The sequence below is a fragment of the Pseudochaenichthys georgianus genome, chromosome 10 (genome assembly GCF_902827115.2).
Source record: "Pseudochaenichthys georgianus chromosome 10, fPseGeo1.2, whole genome shotgun sequence".
Lineage (NCBI taxonomy): Eukaryota > Metazoa > Chordata > Actinopteri > Perciformes > Channichthyidae > Pseudochaenichthys > Pseudochaenichthys georgianus.
In genome coordinates, this window is record NC_047512.1 from 31,037,863 (window position 1) to 31,054,266 (window position 16,404).

The following is a 16,404-nucleotide window of genomic DNA, read 5'->3' on the forward strand; positions in this document are numbered from 1 at the left end:
GCACACACTGAAATGTGGGTTTGCGTATCTCTCAGGAAATGATTGTATTTTTTTCATCGACAGGAAATAACATCAAAGATTCTAACTGAATATTTCCACAACAATAGAAAGCACAAGAGAGGAGTGAAAAATAAGCAATATCACTCTTTGCACATGAAAATGTGTGCAGTGTGTGTGCAGTGTGTGACAGACTCGCTTAGTTTTCCTATTTGCAGAAGTGTTCTTACGCTGTCTGTTTCTAAAAATAGGGATGTGCGGAAGCGGAACAAGTGTTTTTATCTTGAACCCCCACTCAGTTAATGTATTAATACATAAATAGGAAACACTCACATACATAAACAAGTAAAGCATATGCATTAACAATGGTATTAATGCTAAGTAATAATCAGCAAAAAGTGTAAAAAGTATTTATTCTGGAGTAAATGCCCCCTGTGACTGAAGAATGATTTGTTGACAAATGTACAGTTTTTTTTATTATTAAACTATTTTCTTACTTAGCTTTTTGTAAAATATAAAGTAATTCAACCTCTTTGTTTTCTCAAACTGTTATTTAAATGAACCATTTGAAGAGTTTCAGTAGACCTGCTAACAAGTCATATGCCTCTAATTCTGTATAAGGGGTCTTTTGGTCGCAATCCAAAAATGTCAATAATAACTTGTTTAATTTTTAACAAAGCAAGGATTTACAGTGATGTAAAGTGCATTTAATCAAGTACTATACTTGAGTTTTTACATGTTTTGCTACTTTTTACTTCTACCTCACTACAATTCAAAGGTAAATAGTATTATTTTACTCCTCTACATTTATTAATTACCTTTAGCTACTTTACAGATTTGGATTAATGATGAGAAATATAATCAACACTTAAATAAGACTTCAGTTACACCAGGAGCTACCATGCAGTAGGAATTGAAATTAGCAGCGACTTTACCAGCTTTGATCACACTTTAATGCATCAGTAATTCTAATCCAGTTGATTGACATAAATGATTCTAAAATGGGACATTACATACTTTTACTTTTGGTACTTTAAGTATATTCGATGCTTATACTTTGTGCTTTTACTTGAGTGACATGTTGATTGCAGGACTTTTACTTTTAACAAAGTATTCCTACTCTGGTTCTTCAACTTTTACTGAACTATAAGATCTGATTTCTTCTTCTACCTCTGCTTTATTAAAAGCTGATAGTATCTTTTTTGTGCAATCTTATGCTGATACTTACTTAAAGTGGACCTATCATGCTATATTGGAAACATATATTGTAGGGCCATACCCACACAAAACATGTCTGTGAAGTTTTTTGCTTAAAATACCAAACAGTTCACCCATTGTAGCCATGCCTCTCACTGCTCATACCCCTCTTTTGCAGCCCTGTTAGAGAAACGCGGATTTTAGGTCCTTAGCTTGAAAAAAAAAAAGAGGAGGCGGAGCTAATGCCTGATCAGAATTCTACCGGAGATAAAGTAAAATGCTGCTGTAATACAACGCCCTCCTGTTCTAAACCACATCAAGGATTATTTCTGAAACAGTATGGATCTCAAATGCTTTTTCTCTTGCAGGTTTACCACAAGGTGAGTTCCTTTTTTATTTCCTGCTTTTTAAACACATGTGCTCTACGGTACAGGTTAGCTCTGAGTGTTAGCGAGGCTTGCTAATAAAACAAAGACGAGATTACGTCCAAAACACGTCAGGCATTGTTTCTGATAGCGATTTTCTGTGGGTCCGCTGCCGATTTGACATCAGTTCGGATGGAATCTGTATCCGCTCGTTGTTCCCCTGTTTTTAAAAGATTTGGGTAGGCCTACGGAGGAAAAGAGAGAGTGTTTTATTTTCTGACGTTGCGTGAGTTCCCCGACGCACCGGAGACACATTTATGCAGTGCATGAATTGGGCCGGTACTCACCGGTACACAGTACCGGGACCTCTGATGTTTACCCATCTGGTACCGTTACTTCTTACTCAGTACCGGCACAGTGGCGGCGGTACTCAGTAGCGTCATGAGGTGCCGCCGCCGCTTTGCCCGCCTCGCGCCCGGAGCAGCAGTCTTCGTCGCCCCAAACACCGCCACCCCTCGGTGGCTCGCAAGTGCCAGAGGACCTCGGCAAAACAGAGCCTGCCCAGGTATATTTAAACTCGCCTGTATAGCGGGGTAAGGTGTACATTTCGCAGCTCATGGTTTCAAAACAGAGATTGGCTGGAATATTCATGTGAAAAAGATGCCATCTTCTGCTATGCACATAGACATTTTGGTTCAAATACATCTAACTCAGATGCCTTCACCACAATTGTACCAGAGTAGCCTACCAAACGCTGTCTCCTGGTACTCAGCTGAGTAACTCACTAAAAAAGAAATACTATAGAGTTTAAAAGGGGAGTGATTTGTAAAATATCCATAAAGAAATAGAAAATCTGTTTACAGTTCTGTTTCATGGGTGTTGAGAGATGTATCCATAGATCTCTTAATGTTGCTCTCAAAGTGCATCAGATTGATGCTTTTTAACTTCAATATTTAAAAAAAATCTTGTGTTAGATCCACTCCCATCCATCCATCTTCTCCCGCTTATCCGTGGTCGGGTCGCGGAGATCCACTTTCCACAAAAATAGCACTTTACCCCTGCACCCCCTCTAATCTCAGATGCACCCTGAGTCATTTTGTTTAAGTACAGTGAGCCTTTCTATAATACAGTAAAGAGACAAACCCATCAGCATTATATATAGGATTTCGACCGCGTATGACTTTGAGCCAAATTCTTGTTTTTGGGCTGTATAAATAAATTGACTTGAAACAGTTGCTGATTTAGAGCACTGGCACCTTTTTTATTCCAATTCAAGCACTGTATTTATGTATAAAATACATCACAAAGTGCATTTTGCGATAGGTCCCCTTTAATGTAGCTAGTCACAGTAGGTTTATGGATTTACACGAATATAAAGTACATTATTTCTCTCTGATGTAGTGGAGTGAAAATAGAAAGTAGCCTACCTCAAAACTATAAAGTAAAGTTTGAGTATATGTAATAAGTTACTTTCTACCTAATTCTTAAACGTGTGGTAAAGCTAAAAGTAATTCACAAAGATGTTAAATTTCAAAATGTTACATTTAAATGGTATGTTATAAGGTTAAGATTTTTTATGGCAGGCATGGGAAACGTTTATCACCTGCTATAAGATAGTGTTTAAGCATACTTCTCAGCTCCAATTTCCCCATTAGACGTCCATTAACAGCACATGCTGTCAGTCACGACTCACATGTCACTGCTCTGTCTTCTGTGAGACGTTTGTCGGGAACACTCACGCCTGCTCTGCAGAGCGGCGAGCCATCAGCTCAGAGCTGTGTGCCTGAACATACTGCGACAAACTCCTCCTGCAATCTGTGCTGTCACTCGGAAAGTTCTGTTGTGTCAAATTAAAGACGCTGTTGTTGATTAAAATATTAAACTTGTGCAGCTTTATTTTACCGATGTGATAGCACAGCATCTGGTTTTATAAGCTCATAATTGAGATGTGTATCATTCCTGTTTTTGATGGTCTTTATTCCCTGTATACTCCCTCCAGTGACCCTTCGGAAAGGTCAACCTTACCACTCAGTACATGTTTTGAGCCTGACAGCTCTCTTTAAATGCAGCATTTGTTGTTTTCATGCATTCAGAACTGTATCCTACATGAGTCATCCGTCTGTGTCAGAGCCATCTTCCCTTCGGCTCAGAAAGATCATGAGCGCTGGGACTTTGGGGCTCTGTCTGGGTAAGCAGCCAGTGGCATTGTTTCAGTGCTTCTACAGCACTTTAGCGCCATCCAGTGGCACACGTTGGGAGGTTATGAAGGATGATGACTGCATGTTCGGCCAGAGTAAGGAATGGTTGCCTTTTCTTTCCTTTTGGGTGCCATATTAATCCGGAAGAAAATTCGAGGTTATCTTTTTTTGTAAATCTAGAATAGAAAAAAAGCAAAAACCCTTCCAACAAAAACGTTTATAGGATTATCCACTTCATGTGTATGTTACCCCCCATGGTCCTTCAGTACCAGACAACATTTAACCACACTCCCCTGGCTCTCAGTTCACAGGCAGGCAGTCCAGGGTCAATGCAGAATGTAGTGGATCTATACTGGACACAAATAGCAGACAGAGATACATCATTGATCAGCCAGCGGCTCCCTGCACCAAATCCACTGACTGAACTGGAATGCATAGGGACATTTGTATGAGATTATGATATCTGGCCTTGATATGTACGGAATCTGAGTGAGGCATTCTGGGAGGAGAAGGGGAAAAAAATGGGGAGACTGAATTTCCATCTGCCAGCCGACAGTAATCGCACCACTCTCATTCCCGGGTGGGGGGGAGCTCCGGAGTCGCAGCTGTTGGAGGGTGAATTTGGGATAAAATAAAGTAGAAATTACAATTGAAAGAAGCAATTTCACTAAACCGGTGTATGTGTAATTAGTGGCTTAAATTTACCCGACCATTTCCCATTTTAGTAAAGAATCCGTAAAATAATTTTGGAGAATTAAAATCAAACAAAGGAATTTTTTTGCCAATATTGGTCACTTTAATTTTCAGTAAATGCAATAAAGTAATTTGAATAAACTGTCTTTACAGAATAATACCATAACAATATAACATGATTACACTTAAAGGTGGGGTAAGCTTAAGAAACCGTCTCGATATACACTTGTTGTTATATTCCATGGAATGCTCTTAACATCCCGATAGCAATGAATATCTTAAGTGCTTTGACAAAAAATCCATAAAAACATGTCATCTGTGGAAGCCGTAGTAGCCTACTGTAAAAAGCACGACCAATCATTTTAGCCGACCCGGCTAAAATAACTTCCATCTGTGCACAAATGTATCTCGTGCCCTCATTGGTCATGTGCGCGTTCGTGAAGGAGGGGCTATGTAAGGAAGTGGCAAAATGTTTCCAGCTGTGTATTTTCAAATTATTGCGCACTCGAGCTGGTTTCTCCAAAATTACCTACCCCACCTTTAATATCTTGGTTTCATAAAAGCACAGTAAAAGAAGCTTTATTTTGACTGGTTAATAATTATCCAATACATCTGTATATCTCATTATGATTCTGCCCTTCAATGCAGAGAACGCAGTACCCACACATTTGGTCAAAATGTATTTACCATATAAAAGTGATTTACCATATAAAATATTGTTATGCCATTGTCTAATTTCAGATAAAACATCATAGTTAGCACAATTACAAAATAGAGCTTACATTTAAGCTAGCTGTTGAGATAACCACAGTTAAAGCCTATGATACATTAACTCTTTCATACGTTCCTGTTTCCTTGTATAAAAAACGTATCTAGTGTATCATTCCATATCAATGAGGCAGAAGCTAAATCCAACTAATCTGAAACAAAGGAAGTAAACTAGCTAGCCTTAGCTTAGCAGAGTTGATGTGACTAGTCACTACTGACTAGCAGGTTAGTTACACCTTTAAATTTAACAGATTCTTTTTTTCTTCACATGAGAGAACTTTGTGAAAACTGAGATAATATCACCTTTTAAGTTGACAGCTGTTGTTAGCAAACAGTTGCATACTACACACCTAGCAGATAAAGAGTAACATAATCAATCATTTAGAGCTTCTTTTTAGCCAACAATATAATACCAAATCTGTTGGTCTTTACCTACTCTGGAGGTAAATGTCTGTTTCATTAGCCGCTACATGCTATATTATGTTCACCAGCTAGCTGCTAACTGTCTGTTCGCAGTGTGTTGAGTAAGTTGTGTAGCCTTCATTTAAAACAAATGTTTTAGCTGTTAACAGCTGCCTGCTTGCTGAACAGTTTGGCTAACCAGCTTTAAAACTTAAAATCTTTTATATATATATATATATATATATAGGCCTATATATATATAATTAAATAATAATATAATAATTTCCTTGGTGACTTGTTTCTGTCTTTTTGTGCACTCTGACTCTAATGAAATGTAATTTAGTCAGTTGTCGTAACAGCTCTGCGACACACATCCATGCTTGTTGGGAGTTCAGCCGTCATTTGAAGTTGTGAAGTTGGCATCACTGTTTGGGGTGTGAAGCCAGTGGAGGAAGGTGGAAAGCCTCCTCCTCCCCTGCAGGTAGTTAGGTATGACCAGACGGCTCAACAATCGCCAGGTCTTTCAGGTCACTGAGTTTTCGGGAGAAGGAGCTCAGCCTGGTGCTGAAGGAGCCTCTCTTCTGTCTGTGGTCCTCCCCGCGGGCCTTCAGACAAGCAAACAGGCCCTGGCAGAGCCCCCCGAGGCGGGCCCGGAAATGGTTTCCGATAAAGCAATAGAGCACAGGGTTTATGGCCGAGTTGGAGAATCCCATGCAGAGGGTGAGGGGGGTGAGGTTTTGGGTTGTCCAATTCACCAAGCAGCCGTTCAACCAGCCCTCGTTCTTCAGCAATTCTAAGAAGGTCACGCAGTGGAAGGGGAACCAGCAGATGAAGAAGGCCAGGACCACCGAAGCTACTGTCCACAACACCCGCTCCAGCCCCCTGCCCTCCAGGGGTCTGCCCCCGCTTGAGCTGGTACTCACACAAGGGGTCGGGGGTCTCTCTGGTTTAATGCAGTTATCCTTGGACTCCAGGGATTTAAAAGAGGGCATGTTGGAGGGCTGCAATGTTGTCCGCATTCTTCCCAGCCCCGTATTAGCCAACAGATGCCTGCCAATCGCCCAGTAACAGCAAGAAATGACTAATAGCGGCAGGAGAAAGGCCAAAGCAATCTTCATCCAGGCCAGGGTCAGGTCCCAGGCCCGATCAGGATAGTGAATCCCACAGACCTCCACACCCAACTTAGGCACGTAGATAGTGTCCCTCAGATACAAGGTGGGGGCTGAGCAAGCACACGCAAGCACCCACACCACGATGCACGTGAACTGAGCACGTTTGGGGTACCGCGAACTCTGGGAGCGCAGCGGATGCACAATAGCAAGGTAGCGGTCCACGCTCATTGACGTGATGAAGAAGATGGACGCGTAGAGGTTGAGGTGGAGGAGAGCTCCACACACTTTGCAGGCAGCACGGCCAAAAGTCCATTTGTAGCCATGGGAATAGTAGACGGCCCACAGGGGGAGGGACAGCAGGAACAGCAGGTCGGACACACACAGGTTCAGCATGAAGGTGTTTGCCACAGTTCTCCTTGAGGTGCTGGAATGGGCCAACACCCAAACTGTCAGGGTGTTGCCTACGATGCCCAGCACACAGATGATGCTATAGATGGCGGGGATTAACGTAGTCATGGGTACAGCAGGCCAGTCTGTGCAGGAGGGGGCCGAGGGGGCTACAGAGATGTTCAGATAGATCTCTGTCGTCAAGGGGGACGAGGTGGAGTTGAAAAGGGTGATGTCATTTGGCAATGCCATCATTGAACTGGATGCGTCATAAAAATTCAACTTTCCCCTTTTAGTTGACCAAGGTCAGCTGGAAATAAGACAAAAACAGAGGGTATTCAAAATCAATGCGCCTTTTATGGACAGTCATTTTAAGTTGGCTCCCCAGTGTGTATTAGCTGTCCCACTTGATAACTAATCACAGGGAAATACGTTACACCATTCCTGAAGTTGGGCAGTAATGAAATACATATGGAGGGGTTGAATTCGTCTGCTGGATTAATGGCATCCTCAGAATTGTATTAATGACTGAAAGTTCATGGAACATTCATGAAGAAAGTGGCATCTTAATTTGGGATTGAATAGGCTTACAGGAATCTTAAAAGCCACTGAAACTGATCCTAATGCGGTCCGCTGCACCAGAGGAAGGTGTTAATAATAACATGAAATAACAACATAGTGTTTAAAGTATAGGCATGCAGTAAAATAAGGGGAATGCATAATGAAATGACTTTCTCCAATAACAAAACAACAACTGGTAATCATGTTAAGACACTTGGACTAAGGGAAATAAACTCAAAGATGTATTATCAAATACAAATTAAGGTTTTATCAAATCCAATCATACTCAATGTATTTAAAGAAGTCATGTTACCTGTGAGCGATTGAGCGTCCAGTCCAAGCAGCGAAGCGGTTTTCAATTCCTCTCTTGACTAAAGTCCATGTCTTGACAAATACTCCTCGACCTCTCTAAGAGAAATCTGCACAGCTGAATGCCCCGGACCATATCATGCCTCTGTGTTTGTGTGTGTGTCTGTATGTGTGTGTGGAGAAAACAGACGGGAGGCTCTGAGAAACCAGATGAGGTTGGGGGTCTTATAGCCCCCAAGAGTCTCTTGATGGTTGCACAACAGCAAAGTTGCTTACACGTCACACCTTCATCATAACCAAGGGGCTGGACTGTACCTGGACACAAGCCAGCCTGCAGAGCGGGAGAACATTACGAAATCATGCTCTCTGTTCTTTTCCTCCCTCCCAGATTATTTACAAGCAAACTAAGAAAATCAAGTCAAGATGTGTTTGTGTAACTGCTGCGTCTCCGGTCACTGCAGACTCGTGCCCGCGTGTCGTACCTGACCATAATTAATAGGACACCAGTGTGTTCGGGGTGACTTAAAGCCCCTCACTGTCCCTGCAGAGGCCTCTGACCCGTGGAACGGAGGCTGTGTGTTAATTAGCAGAGCCTCGCACGTTGTGTCATATTCGTCCTGCCAGCGGTCAGATAAGCCATGGGAAATATTTACTCCGTCTCAGCGGAAGTCAAGCCAGCCACTGGGGCAGAAGGGGGAGGCAGAGTTTGGAAGATGAATGAGGAGGAGGACGAGCAGATACTGCAGGGAGTGAACAAGGAGATGAGAAGGGAAGAGAGGGAGAAAGAGGAGTGAGAAAAGGAGAGAAAGCGGAGATTCCCTCCAGTGGTTTTTCATTAAAGCCTCTGGTGAAAGTTAATGAGGGATGCTTCGCAAAGCTCTGAGACTGATTACATCACAACTCCTTTGATCAACAGTGTGAGCGTAAATCTCCCCGTGTGTGCACGTGCGTGTAACACATGCACGTGTGCATCTATGCTTCAATACTTGTGCAACTGGATGTACTTAATCTTAGCCTGGAATTCACGCATCGACGCAATGCTCCCGCCGCTGTTTACATGCGTGTTGCGATGCATGTGTGCACTCTGCTCCATTGAGTATCTATCAGGATGTGACATGTTCTAATAGCCGTGGGAAGCTGGCGGTGAAGATGACGGATGAAGGCGATATTTCGAAGGCCGCAAATGGAGATATCCGTGGTTGCCTTCTTGGAGGATATGAAAAATGGAGTGTTCGCAGTATGGCACAGATTGTGACGACTTGGCTTTCCAAAACGGAAACTTAATGTTCTTACAGTGGCATGCTGGGTATGTGCAGTTGTTCTCACAGATACACACAGAGAAGCCAAGAGCCCTTAATCATAATAATGTGGAACAACTAAAAACTGAAATGTATGGTGTCATGCTGGCCAACAGAAATATAGTAAGTTAACAGAAACAATCTGATATGCCTCCCAGCAGTTCCTCTCTTATGTAACGAAGGAAAGCACATTCACTGGAGTACTGCTACTCCACCAAGTTTCAGTGTTTATGAAACATGATGCACCATCAAGGAGCGACCCAACAACCAAATAACAGTAGCAACCTCCCTGTGCTACACCTTGTACCTTGTTAACATACAAGGATAGTAATCACGTTATTTAATAACTATAACTATAAACCACTCTGAGAAGCTATTCTGCATGGTTATTTCCACATTAAGTGTATTGGTGATAAGATGATACTTGCCTACTTTCAAGTTACTGAAGTAACATGTAAGTTATGCTAGCAGCAAGGACACAATTCAATGAATACTTTACTATAATAAGTACCTGGATAATACAATAATACGTACTTAAAACTACTTGGAAAACAATTGAAATTCCCTACATCAGATGAAATTGTTATTAGGCTATTGCTAGCACACTAACAAGATAAGCTAAGATAGTAGAAATATAGTTAACATTACCTACTTTTCTTTAACATCAGCATGTTAGCATGAGCATGTTATCATGCTAGTTTTCAACCCAGTCTCACGGCATTTCGTGTTCACCAACACGATTTTTAATCTATTGATTCGTGTTCACCAACACGATTTGCCCCTTTTTTTCGTGTTGCACAGCACGATTTTAAAAGCAATGTATTTCTACTGGTAGCCTAATGTGTTTCGTGCCTGCAGGCTGCAGCACGTCTTTTTCTCCGGTCGGGTCGAGGAAGACCGGAAGCTGTGTGGTTCATAAAAACATGTTCTTACCTTATATATACAGTCTATGGTTCTTACTCAATATCAAGCCACAGTTATTGCTTTTATTTTAAATCGTATAATTTCTGACTTTTGTTGCCGTCTGTGAGGAAAATAAATGGGGCTCAGAGCCTCAGGATACTGAAATCTGTATTTTTTAAATATTTTTTTCTTTCTAATTTGTTATTCTTTTCAAAATAACACACTGTTATTTACTCACCAATAACACTCAATTATCCTTGCTTTTATTTATTGGTTTAATTCCATAATCTCGGGCTTTTTTGGCGTCCGTCAGGAACTGAATTTCAAAATAAATATAACCGGAAACAGACGTAGGCATTTCGAGCGATTACCCAAGATCCTCAGCTATGGTTTTAAGCTCGCTGATTGGATGTGTTAGCCGCAATGCATGCTGGGATTTGGTGTTTATATTATATGAAATCCGGAAAACATTTTAAAAGAATAAAATAATACTTAATTCCGAGTGCTCTTGCTTTTCTCTTTGAAAGTCATCACATAACGGCATTGTAATACACGGTTCGGCTGCATTACATATTACAGATCTGCCGTAGTTCTTTATTTAGAGAGCCCTGATGAGAAGACCTTTGGAAAAACTGGAAGAAATGCCGCCGAAACTGAATACTTGATGTGGATCATAAATATATCCACAATTAAACAACATCTTCAATTTCTCTTCACACAATACGTCTCCTTGCAGTATCAACACTAATTCGGCTGACTTTTACATTTGATCTAATTCATAGATAGGTTATATTTACACCATAATGGTGCACAGCTGACAGAAAAGGACTGTAGTTTTTAAAGATATTACTGATTTTCTTTGAATGTAAGAATGTAAATACTGAGTCTGAAATAGTACAGCAATATGCTGTAAAATGATGTGAAAGCATGCATAAAACTATACATCTTCAAATGTTGTACATACACACTAATAATACAAAGTAATTATGGCTGTGTGTACCTTGTGTGCACCTCCTAGTGGTTAAAGCACGTTATTGAATTATTGTTTTTATGTGTTATATTTGATTAAAGAAATATTAAGAGTACATACTTTCATAGGGGGAAAGTATAAATATAGAAATATAGAATATAAAAATCAAGAAGATACTATAAGTGATCTCTACAATAAAACAGTTTAGTGCAGGATGTACAAAGATATTAATAGGAGGAGGTGCAAAACAGAAAAACGGATTAACCTTTATTTAAACATTAAATAACAGATTAAGGTCTTTGGGGGTATCTATCTACAGATAAATATTAAGCCTGACAAAGTACTTAACGTCTAATATATTGTTTTCCTGCAATGTTAACTATGTTGAAGCACTTATTTTAACTGATATTATACACATTAATTATACTCTTATGTATGTAGATAGAATAAGAAATGTGCAGAATATGACAGTTTAATGGTGGAGGTACACACATATTGATAGATGTCTTGTAATGCGCTGTTGAGGAACCTGTGACCCAAGTTTTTCATTGTGTATGATATGTCAATAAACCTTTGAAATCTTGAAAGGGATGTGCAAAATAGCCATAATATACAGTCTTTAATTAACTATTAGTAGAGAATAACGAGTAATGAATATACTTTATTACTTGTTTCCATTCATGTCAATTGCAGATACATGTTTAGTCTTCTCAAGCACCAACTATCAAATATCTCTCCTGATTGTTGGCACTTGACAATCACCTTACCTGAATTTTACTCAGGTGTAACTAAAGTCTGATTTAAGGGTTGTTTATATTTCACATAATTAATCACAATCTGCAAAGTAACTCAAATAAATGCAGTGGAGTAAAAATACCAGGTTAACCTCTGAATTGTAGTGGAGTAGAATTACAAAGTAGCAATGAGCTGTCATGTGGGTATATATTAATGCTGCGCATTATGGACACAAGCGATTTTCACCCATTTATTAATTATATGTTTTACATTTGATAACACCAATGTGTTTAATAATGGCAACTTCTAATTGTGGGAAAAACAAAAACGTTCAGTAGAGACGTCCCATAGAACATTTTGCGAAACACAATAGACAGCATGTGTAGTTCTGGGGGGGCGTTCGATTCCAGTTTTGGATAGTCTGGCGTGGTTTCGTTCCATTTCACACAGCTGTTTGACGCTCTGCGTAACCTTACGGGAACTGTAGTCCTAAACGATAGCTGGGGATTATGGGTAGTGTAGTGTCTTCGGCCATCCTAAACTCAGAAATGTTGACAATCGCAATGGTGTTCGAAATGTCCCTTATAGGCCTACGTCTGTTTCCGGTTATTTTTATTTTGAAATTCAGTTCCTGACGGACACCAAAAAAGCCCGAGATTATGTAATTAAACCAATAAATAAAAGCAAGGATAATTGTGTGTTATTGGTGAGTAAATAACAGTGTGTTATTTTGAAAAGAATAACAAATTAGAAGGAAAACATATTTAAAAATACAGATCCTGAGGCTCTGAGCCCCATTTATTTTCCTCACAGACGGCAACAAAAGTCCGAAATTATACGATTTAAAATAAAAGCAATAATTGTGGCTTGATATTGAGTAAGAACATGTTTTTATGAACCACACAGCTTCCGGTCTTCCACGACCCGACCGGAGAAAAAGACGTGCTGCAGGCAGTAGAAATACATTGCTTTTAAAATCGTGATGTGCAACACGAAAAAAAAAGGGGCAAATCGTGATGGTGAATATGAATCAATAGATTAAAAATCGTGTTGGTGAACACGAAATGCCGTGAGACTGGGTTGTAGTTTTAGCATGAAGCACAGCCTCACAGAGCTGCTACAGGAGCGTGACAGAAGACACATTAAGTATTTTATTCAAATACATAGTCAATTACAGATTACATTTCTTTTTATCATATTGTTAATTATTACTATTAACTTCTGAAATAAAGGAGGATAGCACTTCTTCCACCACTGATACATGTATCAGAGTAACACATTTAAGACATTTAAATAAAGATTTCGTACTGCTCTTTAGACACATAGATCTTAGTTGACCTTACTTTCTCTTTTATGTTATCTCATATTGGCTTCTGTTTGACATTCTTTGACCTTTGACACACTTTGAAGGAACAATCTCCCTTTATCCTACCTTCAGACAATCAATTGAGTTGGTCTGGTGCACATGTCATTCAGTATGTTTCACTTTTTATGGCATTCATGGCATGTAAAAACATGTTTCCTTTTCTTGTTTGGGTGCAGAACTCTCTTTTAATCAAATGTGCATAATACAGATTCAGTGGATTGAAGAATATAACACATTTAAGTGTTTCAAAATATTGCCTAACATTACAACGAAAATAACTAGAATACCTTTTTCTTATTGTTAACATAGCATCTGTGAAAACATTATTTTGGCACAATAAAAAGGACGTCTCCCATTCTTAGGTTTCAAGGAGAAAGAAAAACACAACATTTTCTAAAACGTAAAAGTCTATAAAGATATAATCATGACACATGATCTTGCCAATCTTAAAGTGAGAACAATGCCAAAAAAAGTGTTAGCAGTTTCTGTATATTCAGTTTTGTATTAAATGATTTGCACGAATTGAGTGCTAACAGTCTGAACATGTGTGGGAGTGTGTGTCTGTGAGGTTTTGTCTGATCATCCAAAAGGCAGTGTCCGTACAGGCAGCAGATAAGGAGAGCAATGGAGCAGAGAGCATCAAATCTCAACTTACATCACTACCCTGACCGGACATCAATCTAACAGCCAATTATTTCTTCACTTTTAATTTTTTCCAGGTTCAAAAGCGTGACTTGGATTTGTTTTGGGTTACTCAAGTTTGTCAAAAGTTTCTTTCTCTTGCTTCTGCTCTGAGTAACACGATATATATTATATAATGATTGTATATCTGTGTTTTATGCGGCAAAGAAGTTATACAGCTGTCTGCAAACCAATAAAAGATGAAGTGTGTGTGTGTGTGTGTGTGTGTGTGTGTGTGTGTGTGTGTGTGTGTGTGTGTGTGTGTGTGTGTGTGTGTGCACACACTGTTTCCGCTGCACAGAATGAACTGCCAACATGTGATTTTATCTCCATGCATGATACAAAATATGGGAAGCTGTGTGCAAAAGATCATGCTCACGCGACTGTGCACACACACTGACCCCTTCAAATAAAGCAGAAGATGACATGCACAAGTAAACATACAGGCTACAATATTCCACCCTTCAATTGCTAACACAGTAGCAATGTTTATGCGTTTTGCTGATAAATGCGCTATTTGTTTATTTGAGAGTGGGGGTCTTCCTCGCTGGCCGGATCCTGGGAAGATTAGCACCGCACACTGTCGCAAAGTCCCATGTGGGAAATCTGGCTCATGGGGGGGTGAAAGGTGAGAGGTTGAGGTTGTGAGCCCTGCTTCCTCTCCGCTGGTGGAGACAAATCTGAGAGCTCTGGACTACATGACAGAGTCCAGTCAAACATTTGTTCTTAGAACATAATCATAGCTGCTGCTTGTGTGGGACACTGTAAGGAGGGGAAAGGGGGGCCCATGTGTGCAGTGGGACCCCTGAGAGAGGTGAGATGATATAATTAGCATCAGATCCTGCCTCTAACACTGGCCCCTATGCTTATAGCAACAAGATGTCCATGAGAGACGAAAGCGTTTCACAGATTTCCCACTCAGTCTTCTCGGTTCTATTTCGAGTCAATGTGTTCCATATGGCTTATTAATGCCAGGGCACAGCATTGTTTCTGGAGTGGTTTTTTTCAAATATTTTGTTTAAAAAACTCACAAGTCCCATAACCCCTTAACTCAAAGCACAAACTGTATGCAATGCCACAGCCTGGTTACCATTATGCGTTTCTCTCCCATGTATAACAGGAAGAAGGATGAGAAAGTATCGACATGTAATTGATCGGACATCTCCTTTTTCTCTTTCCTCTTTTACACATATGTGAGCGAGCGTGTACTCTCTCTCTCTCTCTCACACACACACACACACACACACACACACACACACACACACACACACACACACACACACACACACACACACACACACACACACACACACACACACACACACACACACACACACACACACATAATTCCCAGGGTTATGACTCTGTAGACTTCATGCAGAGTTGATGAGGTTCTGGCAAGGAGCTCCGGTTCCTCTGAGGAGCAGTAAAGAAGCTATAAAGATGTAAACAGATATCACTGTCGAGCACTACATACTGTGTGAGCGCACACATGGGCAAAAAATGTGGCAAGAAACATATGAAAGAATAGCATTCCCAGCTTTCATTAGTCTGTGAATTTTCATGATTTGTCATTTTGAACTGTACTGATGTCGAAGTGAACTTTAATGATTTCAATGTCCTAGCTTTCGTTTAAGGAAACAATGACTGTATCCCTTGGCATCAGCCTTCCCAGAAGTTTCACAATTTGTACTTCACTGCCCAATGAAACAGTTCTCATGACGCTATTTCTAACTTGGCATAACTTAGTTCTTCCCCACGAGTGAACTGTAGCGCATCATGTTACAAAACTGAGAGGCTATGGTGGTGCTTTTTAGCTAAATGCTAACATAAGCAAACATGCTCCCAATGCTAACATGCTATTGTTAAGTAGGTATTGTGTTTAGTGTTCAGTTTAGTGTTAGCATGCTAACATTGGCTACTTGCACTAAACACAAACGAGTCTAGGCTGAGGTTGAGATGAATGCAAAATGTTGTGAATATTTGGGTATTAACCCTTTTTAAAAATAAATAAAATAAAATTAAACAGATTAAAAAACCATATGAAGCAGAACTTCACCAAAGGTCAAATATGATGTGTATAAAGTTGTGGTTAGCATTAGCGGCAGAATCAAGCGGGAAGTCAAGTTTTGTTAGTGTGATTTAAGGATCGATCTCTTGTCAAGAGATAATTTAAGAGATACTTTTACTTGAAAATATCTTTAATTTAGTAGGTAATTTTATTTTGAGGGGTTGGATAATTAAAAAAATATGGTGAGGGTAAAGGAGATTATTGTAGGAATGCACCTTTTCTGTTTCCGATTATATTTGCAGAGCTTGTGTATGAAAAGAAAAAGTAATGTGTTTTTCTGACATCATTTAACACTATCTGGATGTTTGTCAGTTTGTGCAGGACAATAAATAACAAAACTAACTTATATTGACAAGTAGATGTGAAGCAGTGGATAAAGCACAACAACAAA

At 39.9% G+C, this 16,404-nt stretch overlaps 1 protein-coding gene across 1 annotated transcript; it reads right to left on the reverse strand.

The window, feature by feature from the left end:
* Positions 1 to 4,511: 4,511 nt before the first annotated feature.
* LOC117454429 (type-2 angiotensin II receptor-like) lies at positions 4,512 to 8,210 on the reverse strand. Its single transcript, XM_034093657.2, has 2 exons — positions 7,994 to 8,210; positions 4,512 to 7,429 (listed from the first exon to the last, which is right to left on the reverse strand). The coding sequence occupies exon 2, from the start codon at positions 7,372 to 7,374 to the stop codon at positions 6,106 to 6,108; it is 1,269 nt and encodes a 422-aa protein (XP_033949548.1). The 5' UTR covers positions 7,375 to 7,429; positions 7,994 to 8,210; the 3' UTR covers positions 4,512 to 6,105.
* Positions 8,211 to 16,404: the final 8,194 nt, after the last annotated feature.